General features: G+C 40.3%; 1 protein-coding gene across 6 annotated transcripts in view; it reads left to right on the forward strand.

The window, feature by feature from the left end:
- Positions 1–13,190, forward strand: part of ida (anaphase promoting complex subunit 5 ida) — a 202,497-nt gene that overhangs the window by 84,274 nt on the left and 105,033 nt on the right. For all 6 annotated transcript variants that reach the window (XM_067096145.1, XM_067096121.1, XM_067096138.1 and 3 more), the window contains exon 7: positions 2,026–2,216. In XM_067096145.1, coding sequence (XP_066952246.1) covers positions 2,026–2,216 — 191 coding nt within the window. The remainder of the gene's footprint in view (positions 1–2,025; positions 2,217–13,190) is intronic.

Genomic DNA, 13,190 nt, shown 5'->3' on the forward strand with positions numbered 1-13,190 from the left:
TAGGAATGGACTAATCTGGAAGAGCAGCATGGCTTGGAATGATGGCTAAATGCAGAAAACCTCTATCCTTGTCATGACTTGAAGCAGAGGTCTTGTGAAACCCTGAAATGGAAACAATTGTGATTGTGGTTTGAATTAGCAGGGCCAGAAGAGTGGTGCTGATCCTTGGAACAATGAGATCCATGTTCATGGCTAAAGGAAGAAGAGCTCCCAGAACTTGAAGTGTTGGTAGGCAGTTAATAGCAGCTTGAATCAGTGTGTCACTGCCTAACAGGGTACTCATGGATTCAGGAGCATCTTGATAGGGCAGAGAGTCTGGACATTAAGTAACCTCAGGAATAATATCCACTGCAGGAACTGCAGAAGCGCTGTTGTTACTAAGATTGCAGGTTGAGGAAGTGCTAACATCTACCCTGGGATCCTCGGAGTCCTGAATTTTAGGTGCAACATCAATGGAATCTTTACAGGGGTTGGGGATGATGGATCAATAATGTCAGAGAAAGTGACAGCCACTGGAGCAGGCAGGCTAGATCCCACATTTTTCAGATGAAAAACTACCAGAGAAAGGTGCTGCCTAGATTCTGACCAACTACCATCATTAGTGGCAGGAATAGAGAAAGAGAAAGGAGACAGATCTTCCAACTTACAAAGTGAAGTCAAAGTTCCTCATGTATGGTAGACAAAGGTAGGCAGAGGTAATACTTCATACCAGACTGCAAAATTGAACAAACCTCTTCATCAGGCTATATTGGTGTAATGGAAGTTGCATCATCTTTCCTTAACTACTGCACAGTTCTCCTGCAATTGTGCAGAAGGGGAGGGAGGGGGGTGAAGGTTAGATGAGAACCAGCAGTGACCTCCAAAGCAAAGAGATATCAGATTTCTTATGAGTACTTTAGAGCACTTAAAATGTATCTTGTGATGAAGTCCAGCTCCTGGAAAGATCATAGGTCATTTAAGGAATGCATACTTGGCCCTAGCAGGAGGTCTAAAAAGTATGAAGCTTTCTCTCAGAATTAGCCAAGAAGCCTTTGCAGAACCTAGTATGTCAGCTTATGCCCCTATTCTAAGACAATTAAAATAGGTAATGATGGAAGAGTAATTAAAATAAGTAATAATAGAAGAATGTGAAAAAAAAATCTATTGCTAATGCTGAAATGCAGTAGATTAACTTATGGAAAGCAATAAACATAAATAATTTCACATTAAATTTTTTAGAGCACTGGGTACATGAAAATGTGCAAATAGATTGTTATTAATGGTAATACCAATGCCAGACCAATAAGATCATAAAAATAAGTAACTAACTCCCTAGTAAAGCATAAGAACACCTTTTGCAAAAGGAGAAAACTTACACCAAAGAAACCCAGAAAAAATGAGTTCAAGCAGAGTTGCAAATGTAAGACAGCTGGTTGCTGATACCATCAACAATTATAATAATAAAACAGTAGAATGGAACTACTGCTCTGGAAAAAGCAACTGTTCAGTACTTCAGAAAACATTAACTTACTACAGTATAGTAAGTAATTACACAAACTATGAAATGAAACTGATGGAAAATTATTATGGGATGAATATTAATGATAATGAGGAAAGAATGGAAAGAAGAAAAAATCCACAATCAGCATAAGTCTGGAGAAAAGCTGCAAGCTGCATCTAGGATGGCAGACACACAATCAATAAACTTACTTTTTCATACCCCTGCAACCTATGGCACATGCACTGTCATTTTTGACACTGCTGCCATTCTTTTGCTGCTTTCAGTGTCATAAAATTTTCATGGATGAACAAATAGGCTATCTAAAGTGTATTAATGGGTTCATGTTGAAGGGAATATAATTTTGCATTGCATCCTGTCCTAGTTATAGATTTCATTGTAAGAGTATGGGAGTATTTTAGAAATTTTGTATTGCCATAAATCAATCTTGATATTTGACTATATGCAGATAACTTTTAGTAGGACTGTTATTCTTATTGACAGAAGTTATGAAGACACTAAAGTTTACCTTTTTATTTTTACCTCAGATGGCAGCAGATGAATCAAATATAGCTGAAGACACAGATTCTGACACAAAAATGGAAGACATGATGGAAGAGAGTAAAGATGAAGATATAGGAGCTGACATAACAGCTTGCAGTGAAGAAGTCTTGGCTATCAACTCATCATCAGCTAGGGAACCTCAACCTATGTTGCTTCTTCCTCATGCAAACCAACGGTAACTGAAATGCCTTTGAAGTAACAGTTTCCATACAAGAGACAGACCTATTTTACTTTTGCAGTAACTTTCTCACATTTGAGTGAACGTGGACTACTCTTGATGAACATGACACCACTATAAAATAAGTCCCATTTGTATAATAATTAGATCAGTGATTCTCAAACTGGGTGCCGTGGCATTCTGGGGTGCCACAGACAGTGCCTAGGGATGCCGCAAGATTGTCATGAATTTTGTCTTGGCTAGATCATCTCAATGATCATTTAAAAAAAAAAAAAAAAAAAAAAAAGTTTGGAGGTCTTCATATAAGTATTGTCAGTGTGTCTACTCTAATTATGTTTATCTAATTCTGATACGCTCTTTGTTGGTACAGTATATTTCTGTTTGTACTGTGTGCTGATTTTGGCTTGAGTATGGATAATAAATTTAGTCATTTGATGAGAAGTTAATTCATGCGATATGGTGGGATGGTGAAGAAGGGTGCCACGGTCATGATTACATTAGTTAGGGTGCCATCATTAAAAAAGATTGAGAACCACTGAATTAGATTATGGTGGGCCCCCTGTATCTGTGGGTAGTAATACTTTCCAAGACCCATTGCAGATACCTGAAACTGTGGATAATTGTGAGCACATTGTGCAACAGAGTTCTATATATATGTAAATCTTACAAACAACCTGTTTATTCTCATATAAACCCTAATTTGTCTTACAATAACTATTATTAGTTGTACATGGAAAAGAATAATACAAATTTTTGGATACAGCAGGTCTTTACAGTATAAGAATAAAAAGATTTTAAACTAACATAAATAAACTGTTTATGTAAGTAGTGATAAATGCACATTAGTCAACCTGCTTATGCCCATATAAACCCCAGTACATCTATATTAGCTCAGTTATGACAGAATAGGTGTTTTTTATATATGAAAATTGCCAAGTAATTACATAGCTATAGTTTCTACAGCTATATAATTACTTGGTAAGTATATGTAAAACCTTATTTTTTAGTCAAAGGGAGCCGCGAGAGCCTCATGCAGTTACGTCTGCCTTAGGCAGCGCCCCGGCTAAATCCCTTATCAGAGAACTTATAGCACAGGGTTGGCACGTATTCATTCCGGTTAATGGAAGCTTGTCACTATTGTGATAGGATATCAGGTCTCGGGGCGTCTGCACTTTGAACCTATCTATCCGCATTGATGAATCAATTCATGGCTAAACATCTCCACTGGTTACACCTTTCCATTTGCGCTTCCGTGGCTAGTTCGAATGAATCGGGTCAAAACGCAACTGTGCATCTACTGCGCATGAGCATGTTGCCAACCATATGTTTTTCTAGCCTCGCTTTTTGGTATGTGATAAAATCTTTTCCATCGTAATTTGAGGGATTTCAACTTTATTTGGCATGGAGTCTTCATCTCAGTCAACGGGAATAAGATAAGTACCTGCCCTACGAAAATCATTAATCGGAAAATCGTCGAAAATCGTCAAAAATCATAAGAAAAAATTTAGTCATTGAAAACGATGTAACTAATATTTTGAGTTTTACATCAAAAAAACCTTTTTATTCTGCCGTGTCGAAATGATGGCTTGGGAGCGTCATACCGAACTGAAATAATTTCTGATGAATATATTAGAACCTCGGAACGCCGTAAGTAGTCGGAACCGTCGTAAACCGGGGACTGCCTGTACCTGCCCTACCGCAGTCACAAAATTCTGCTTAACTAATATTTTTAAATGTCCTAAATGATGGCTTGGGAAAAGCATAGGTTAGGGTAGGATAGGTTTTAGATTCAGCATGTCAAAAAACCCTAGCGTGAACTGTTTAACATGCTTGGAAAGTTTATATAAACCTGATTGTTATGAAATTATCGATAACCCGAACGCTAGTGCTAGCGCTAAAGTTAGGCTAACCTTTGCTACTTTTAGGTTTGAAGCGGATGATAGCCGCTTTCGGTTAAGGTAATTCTTTTTAGTGTTATTTGTGTAAATAATATATTATATTTTGGACATTTTGATAGAGTTTTTGTGTAAAACCTCCGATTTATGTCCCATTATCAGCGTGGAAAAATGATGCGGGCTTCTGGAACATTCTAGACGGTTCCATCGAAGCTCTGTCGAAGCCTTCGACTCAGAATTGTTTCGTAACGAAAATTGCATATGATACACTGGCTCCCAGTCGAGTTACCAGATACCTCAAGTTGAATTATTTCAAAATAGAAGCTTATCTCATGACAAATTGATTCGAAATAGTAACTTTTTTATGTCAAATTGATTCGAAATAGTAGCTCTTTTATGTCGAATAGTGCAGTATAGAAATGAGTTATGAACTCAAATAAAGATATGTCGTTCTATTAGCTGTAAGGTTGTTGCCATGCACCAATGAAGTCGTGAGTATCGATTCTTGCCAACGATATTTGTCTGGGGCAATCGATGTCCTATATTGGATATACCTAGATCCCCTAGTCTAGGCTAAGCCTACATGATAGCCCACATTCTTGGTCTGTGATACCCTCGACTCGAATGGCATGGTTTTACCTGTTGCTCTGTCATAGAACTGACATAATCCCAATACTATTCGACTTCCTTGTTCGTGATCTTAGATTGCCCTTCAGTTGTAGCTCCCCGGTGGGTAAACCCCCCCCTTTTTCCCCTTTGCCTAGCGACCATTGGAGGCGAGCCTCGAACAGGGATGTCAACTGGGCATGAACCCAGCCATTTGAGATAGTAGAATGAATGCCACCTCATTCAAGAATATAAAAATAGATATAGAATGAATGTCACCTCATTCCAGAATATAAAAACTATATGCTTATTTTTTCTCATGATATAATGGCTTATGTAACATAGTTCCTTAAACATTTTAGGGGTGTTTCATAGTATTATTTTCTTTTACAGGCAAATATTAATATACAACATTTAAGGGCATGGGTAAGAGGATTCTCTAAAATTGGCTCAAAAGGTCCTCTTGGCTATTTGCCAGACAAAGGTGTAAGAGATTTTCTCTTCCCCACGGCCAGAATTCAGTCGGTCAGGGGTTATGAGAACTCACCTGATGATGTCGTGGTGGATCCTAATGCATCCACTGTGGTGCCCCCCTTCATACCGGAGGATGAGGTCGATTTGGGAGAATATGAAAATTTGGATGATGAGGGGGATCTATCTGATCCTGAGCCTCGACCCCCAATAGATCAACCGATTCCTGGCAGCATCCCTAGTAAATCGGCTCCTATGGACGTCGATGAGGATAATGTTTCAGTCTGCACAACTGCCTCTACTAAGAGAAAGTTTGCGGCACAAGAAGCTGGGATGTCTGCAATGGAATCAAAGCTGGACAAGTTGATAGAACTACAACTTGCAAAATCTTTGGATACAGGGGCTCAGGGACAGACTGCGGAGCACGCACAAGTGTCAGATCCACCTATTAATATAGATGATTTCCCAGATTTGAGAGTGGTGGAGGACGAGCCAGAGCAGTATAATCCCTGGGTGGTGACATCACGGCTAGCTAGAGCAGTGGATGGCATCTTCTATGATAGTGATGTATGTACCCCTCTAGCTAGGTTAGAGTTTGCAAAACCTTTTGTCCACTTCAAAAGTAGTAAGTTTCGCTTTCGATGCCAAACACCTAAGACTCTGGCTATGGTACCGGAGGAAACCATGATTTTTACCCAGGATCAGGCGAAGGGCTTCCTTTCTAATATCTGCCAGGACCTGGGAGGTGGTTCTCTGGGCACCCAGGTTCTTGCTAGGAACCTTCCTATCTGGAAAGTACCAGTTGGTGAGAAGTTCCCATCTATCACCAATAAACTGTTCAAATCTTGGGAAAAGAAGTGGGTAGAGTCAGCTGCCCATGGGACGAAGTTCTCTTTAAAGGAACTCCTGGACTTTGGAACAGTTCTGCCAGATCCCATGGATGATCTAACAAAACCATTAGCAGGCTTCACAGAGGTGATGAAGAAAGGCAAATTTCTAGCAAACCATGCCTGTTCATGCTTTTTTGCGGACACTCCTTACCTTGCACACACCTTGTGTGTTCAGGAGTTCAAGGCGAGGAAACTATTAATGTCCTGCATTACAACCTTGACGTTAATGGAATCTCAGGCATACCGCTGTGACCAGCAAAGAGATGCAGTGCTTCCAAGGTTACAAATTCGGAGCATGGGCCCAATCTTCATTCACCTTCTGGAGGCTTGGGCGGCATCCAAATTAAAACTTAGACGTCGAGCCATGAAATTCGCTGACCAGAAGTCTATGCCAGTAAAGGAGCTCCTCTTCGCCTCCCCTATGTGTAGTGATCTCTTCCCTAGGGGCCTAGTAACCAAGCTGAATAATATTGCTACCCACCGAGGTATCAGATTTGAGGAGTTACTAGGATATGACCCGGAAACAGACCCAAGGGGGGTAAAACGCAGGAAGAAGCAACAATATAAGAAGGCTTTTAAAGCACCAGCTCTTCCTGCGCCAGACCCAGAACAAGGCCCCTCTTCCTAGAAACAATTCCCTATGCCGCACTCTCAGCCATCCTTGAAGAGCAGCAGTGCACTGCCATCCCAACAATCCCAATTTAGGCAGTTCCAGGAGGCTCGAGGCGGTCGTGGAAGAGGCGGATCCTTTCGAGGGAAGAAAGGTAACAGGGGAGGACGAGGTGGTGGTAGAGGTCAGTTCAACCAGTGAGACATTTCAGGTTGAGGGCAGACTGAAGAGGTTCCAGGAAGCCTGGAAAGTGTCCCCTTGGGCCTATCAAGTGGTATCGAAAGGTCTGCGCTGGGATTGGAAGGGCCCCTTCCGCAACAAATACCTTCATCAGCGCAGCACAAAAGAATCGGTCCTATTTGTGAACAAAATGCTAATAAAGGACATAATAGAGAAATGCCACTTTATCAGGTTCCAGGGGAGGCTTTTCAGTGTTCCAAAGAGGGACTCTCAGGAAAGGAGAGTCATTCTGGACCTCTCTGAACTCAACAAAGCAATAAACTGTCCCAAATTCAAAATGCTGATGATAGATCAGATGAGACATACCTTGCCAAAGGACAGCTACACCTCTTCTATCGACTTGAAAGACGCATATTGGCACATTCCAATCCAACCTCATTTTCGCCAGTATCTAGGATTCCGTCTGGGTCGCCAGTCGTACAGATTCAAAGTGATGCCATTCGGCCTCAATGTAGCCCCCAGAGTGTTCACGAAATTGACCAAAGTGATCTTAGAACAACTAAGACTACAGGGGGTGAATGTCATGGCGTATCTGGACGACTGGCTGATCTGGGCGGAATTGTTAGAAGAGTGTCTAGAAGCGTCCCGAATAGTGGTTCAGACCTTGCAGGACTTCGGGTTCCTAATCAACTGGGAAAAGTCACGGCTGAAGCCAGAAAAAAAGTTCAGATGGCTAGGCCTACAATGGTGTCTAGAAAGCAGAAAGCTAGCCCTACCAGAGACCTCCAGGAGGTCAATAGTAGATCAGGTAAAGAGGTTCAGAAAAGCCAAGAGTTTTTCCAGAAGGAACCTAGAAGTGCTGGAGGGCAAACTACTATTCGCATCAATAGTAGATCCAGTCTTGAAAACGACTTTGAAGGATTTGAACCGGATTCTCATTTTAAAGGCAAACAAATCATTCAGAGACCACAAGGTCCCAATGAAAAGGAGGTTCAAGACAATGCTCAAACCGTGGGCATTGAATCAGGCCCTGAAATCTTCAGTCCGGTTAGTCCCGAAACCAATCTCATTGACCATTCATACAGATGCTTCGTCGAAGGACGGATGGGGGACACTCAGATCAGAACAAAGTGGTTGGGAGCCCTCAAATCTTGCCATATCAATATCAAAGAAATAATGGCAGTGCTCCTGTCACTCAAGGGACTGAAACCCAAGAGGGGATCTCACATTCAGTTGTTCATAGACAACAAGCCGGTGGTACAAAGCTCAGGTGAAGAAATGGACTCTGTCAGCATCCCACCTTGCGGGAGCTCAGAATGTCATAGCGGACTCCCTCTCCAGATTCAAAGCCCAGGAAGGGGAGTGGGAATTGGACAGCGGGTCATTCAGCGGGATCCTCGGAGATCACCCATATCTTCAGGTAGATCTGTTTGCAACACGCGACAATCACAAATTACCGAATTTTGTCATCCCCTATCACGACCTTTGAGTAGTGGCCAGAGACGCGCTTTCGCTGGACTGGAACCTGCTGGGGAACATTTACCTGTTTCCCCCAACGAATTTATTAATGAAAGTAGTGCAACTCCTCAAGGAGTTCAAGTGGAGGGGAGTGTTGATTGCTCCAATGTGGCCGAACAGCCATTGGTTTCCAACCCTACAGAAGCTGACTTTTCATCACAAGCCACTACATCTTCCTATTCTTTCCCAGCAGGTTCAAGGGATAACTGTCACGCCTCCTCCTTTCTGAAAAGCCTTCACGTGTGGACTTTCTCAGATCCCTGTGCTTCATGGAATGGTCACCTGAAGTCAGGGAATTCTTAATCACTAATATTAAGGGGAAATCTGCCAAACAGTATCAGTCAGTGTAGGAGAGCTGTTAATCAGCTCAGTGGTCTGGTAAAACTAAGGTATACTTAGAACAAATTTGTCTCATTTGTTAGGGACCGTAAACCAACTACCATCGATAATAACTTCGTTGGGGAGTTCTTTGTGTTTTTATTTGACATAAAAAAGTTGGCTTCCTCCACTATTAAAAATCACAAGGCGGCCCTTGCGGTTCCTTTAAGGTACGGATTTGGAGTAGAGGTATATTCAGAAGTGTTTGAAATGATAATGAAATCAGTGGCTCTCCGCAGGCCGAGTGAACAACCATGTGAATTATCATGGGATCTAGATATAGTCCTAGCTGCTCTGAACAGACGTTTAGACAATAATATGAAATTCTTGTTAGAAAAAACATTGTTTTTAGTGGGCCTGGTGATGGGAGCCAGATCAGCAGAGATCCATGCGCTAAAAAGAGGAGATCAGTTTTGTTCTTTTGGAAAGAATAAAGTAACCTTTTCATTCAGAGATTTTTTTAGCTAAAAACGAGAATCCGTTTCATAGATGGAAACCCATAGTAATCGCTTCTTTGCCCTCTAATCCGAAGCTGTGTCCAGTGGCCACAGTGAAAAAGTACCTTGATCGCACCAACCGTGTCACGCAAGGGCCCCTCTTTTTGGTACCAAACGAAAGCACCCCACTTTGCCTAGAAAGCCTCAGAACCAGCATTTGTAAGTTAATTGTAGATCTATGCCCAGGATCAGATCCAAAGTCACATGACCTCCGTAAGTACGCAGCCTCACTTGCCTTTTTCGGTAACTTTAGTATGGAGGACGCATCCAAATACACGGGGTGGTCTGGGCATGAAGTGTTTGTCAAACACTATGTTAAACAAATATGAGGTGTCCAGACTGCGTGCATATCCCTCGGCAAAGTCGTGGGCAAGAGATAAGGATGCCCGGAAGGTGAATTGGCTGGCAAGAGGAACTCTTCCTTTAAAGTGAGTGTTTTAAAAACCAGTAGGTTATTTTTTCCTATTATAGTCTATTTCTTTTGCTCTTCACCAATACACAGTCTCTTCGGAGACAGCTTAAAGGGTGGGCTGTTACAGCTGTAAAGGGAAAGGATTTTAGATTTTGGTCTGAACCCAAGGGAAGCGAAAAAGCTTTTTTGGTTAGGGATAGTGGCTAAAAGTCCATCCTTCCTGTCATATGATGTTTGAGGGCTTTATAAATATACAAAAAGCCTCTTAAAAATGTTCTCTGGTACATTGCAGAGGCTCTCATGGCTCCTTCGACTAAAAACGGGTTTGAAACCCAAAGGGAAATGAAAACCCTATTTTTAGTCTGGGAGCCGCGAGAGCCTCAGACCCTTCCAGTCAGCATTAAGTATATTGGGTTATGCCCACCCATTCATTTGCAGGGAGTATAACCTTTTAGGGAGGCACAGCTATTCCTACATTGGGTTGGCAACATGCGCATGCGCAGTAGATGCGTAGTCGTGTTTTGACCCGATTCATTCGAACTAGCCACGGCAGTGCAAATGGAAAGGTGTAACCAGTGGAGATGTTTAGCCATGAATTGATTCATCAATGCGGCGGATAGGGGGTCAAAGTGCAAACCCCCCGAGACCTGATATCCTATCACAATAGTGACAAGCTTCCATTAACCGGAATGAATACGTGCCAACCCTGTGCTATAAGTTCTCTGATAAGGGATTTAGCCGGGGCGCTGCCTAAGGCAGACATAACTGTATGAGGCTCTCACGGCTCCCAAACTAAAAATAGGGTTTTCATTTCCCTTTGGGTTCAAACCCCGTTTTATTATAAAAATGTCATTTTTTTCCTCTGTGGCTAACCCTGGGTAGGTGGATCAGCAATTACTTGGGTCTGACTGTAATTGCTTGGCTTATTGAGCTGTTTATTCATTGTGTCCAACTGTATTACTAATTTACATTTTATCCTTTCATCCAAGAAAGTCAATAATTTGATAACTTTGCTATTTCTTTTGAAAATGTAATCTGTGATATGACGTGCAGTGATAGTGTTTTCTTTCATAATGTATGCTTAGTTGTTTTAGTTGACAAGTAATACTGTCATCTTTCAATGCATTTTTATTATTCAACCTTAAAGATTGTAATTGTTAGGATGATGGTATTGGTTTATTTTATATTATACTCAGGTTTTGATATTTCTGGATTTGGCCTCATGAACATTTTACTGTAATTAGTTTTTGTTTGTTGTAATATATAGTAGTGAGGTTATGTGAATGTTAATAATTATAAGCTAAAAATGTTTATACACCACAGAAGCCACTAATTTTACTCATGTCGTACTGCATAGATGATTTGGTATCACAAAAGAAGCTGAAGGTTATAAAAGATATGTAGAGCCAGATTATATATATTATATAAGGGATTTTGACAAAGGAAAAATCTATTTCTGAAGGTTATGAAATTCCATTACAAGAATTTCTAGGTATAACCAGATTATATATATATATATATATATATATATATATATATATATATATATATATATATATATATATATATATATATATATATATATACATACATATATATATTTTATGCATATATATATATATATATATATATATATATATATATATATATATATATATATATATATATATATATATATATATATATATATATATATATATATATGTATGTGTATGTGTATATATATATATATATATATATATATATATATATATATATATATATATATATATATAATATATATATATATATATATATATATATATATATATATATATATATATATATATATATATACATACAGGCAGTCCCTGGTTTATGTTCCAATGTTGCGTCACAAGCCGCAAATCAGCATAACTTGAAATAATTGTTGAAAGTCGTAAGAAAACTTTACTTTTAATCCCTTGGGTATCCTTTGTGTCTCTTGAAAATGCCATAACCTGGATTTTTATATATGTAGCTTACCAAGTAATTACATAGCTCACAGTTTCACTTGCTGGCAGCTTAAAATTTTTGAAATTCCCCGTACCGCTAGTGTCGGTGTAGGTGACTTGACCCCACCCACTTTCAGGGTAAGAAAGGGACAACTTCAGCAAAGAGCTCAGCTGTTTTCTGCCGGCTCTCGACTGTATTTCAGTTGTGAGCATTCAGCTTAAATTTTGATTTTCAGCATTTTTCCATTGGAAATTCTTCCCTTTGGTGAAGTATTGGTAGCCTGTGGCCTTGTGTTTATGATAGGTTTTCTTAGCAAGACCATTTATCATGGATTGGGACCTTTTCCTTAGATTTGACACTTATTGAGACGTGTTTTTGTTGACGTTAGATTTATTATGTCTGACTCAAGTGCAATTAGTTTATGCTATTGCAGCAAAGGCTGCTGACTCAAAAAGAGAAGTATGACTCTGACACTGTGTACAGACTGTAGGGGGCAAGATTGTGTTCAATTGATTTGAGCTCTCATTTAACAAAACTGAATAGGGAAAGGAAACAGAAGGCAGCTGCTAGAGCCGAGAGTAATACAGTAAATAGTGAAGCTGTAGATAGTTCTGCAAAGTCTTCTGATGGTATTATTCCTGTTATATTTGTGCCTGCTCCCACTGTGTCCCCTATTCCCAGTCCTTTGACTATTCCACCTACTCCTTTACCCAGCTCCCTCGCTTACGAAACCGACCCCTTACCTTACAACTGCCTTACAGATCGTTCGGGTTGCTCCAGGTCCCTCAGTGTGAGGCACCTCTGATGTCTACCAGATAATTGCATTAGTAATTATCTGGTAGACAGAGGTGCCTCACACTGAGGGACCTGGGGCAACCCAAACGAACTGTAAGGTAGTTGTAAGGTAAAGGGTCAGTTTCGTAAGCGAGGGAGCTGGATAAAGGAGTAGGTGGAATAGTCGAAGGACTGGGAATAGGGGACACAGTGGGAGCAGGCACAAATATAACAGGAATAATGCATCTTCCAGTATATTTTCCATCTTCCAATCTTGGATGGTCTGGGATACAGCTTAGATATTTGTCAAGCTTATTCTTAAACACATCTACACTCACTCCTGATAGGTTCCTCAGATTGAATAGACGCTGCATTATCGATGCTGGTGCGTGGTGGATTAATGTCCTGTGTGCTTTCCTTAGTTTTCCTGGTATAGTTTTGGGCACTGTTAATCTACCTCTCCTTGCTCTTTCTGATATTTTTAGCTCCGTGATGTTTTCAGTAATTCCTTCTATCTGTTTCCATGCCTGTATTATCATGTAGCGTTCTCTTCTCCTTTCGAGACACTATAATTTTAAGAATTGTAGTCTTTCCCAGTAGTCAAGGTCCTTAACTTCTTGTATTCTAGCTGTAAAGGACCTTTGTGCTCTCTCTATTTGTGTAATATCCTTTTGGTAGTGTGGGTACATATCATATTGCAGTATTCAAGTGGACTACATACATACATTTTATAAAGCATAATCATGTGTTCGGCTTTTCTCGTTTT

This window comes from Macrobrachium rosenbergii, chromosome 4 (assembly GCF_040412425.1).
Source record: "Macrobrachium rosenbergii isolate ZJJX-2024 chromosome 4, ASM4041242v1, whole genome shotgun sequence".
NCBI lineage: Eukaryota > Metazoa > Arthropoda > Malacostraca > Decapoda > Palaemonidae > Macrobrachium > Macrobrachium rosenbergii.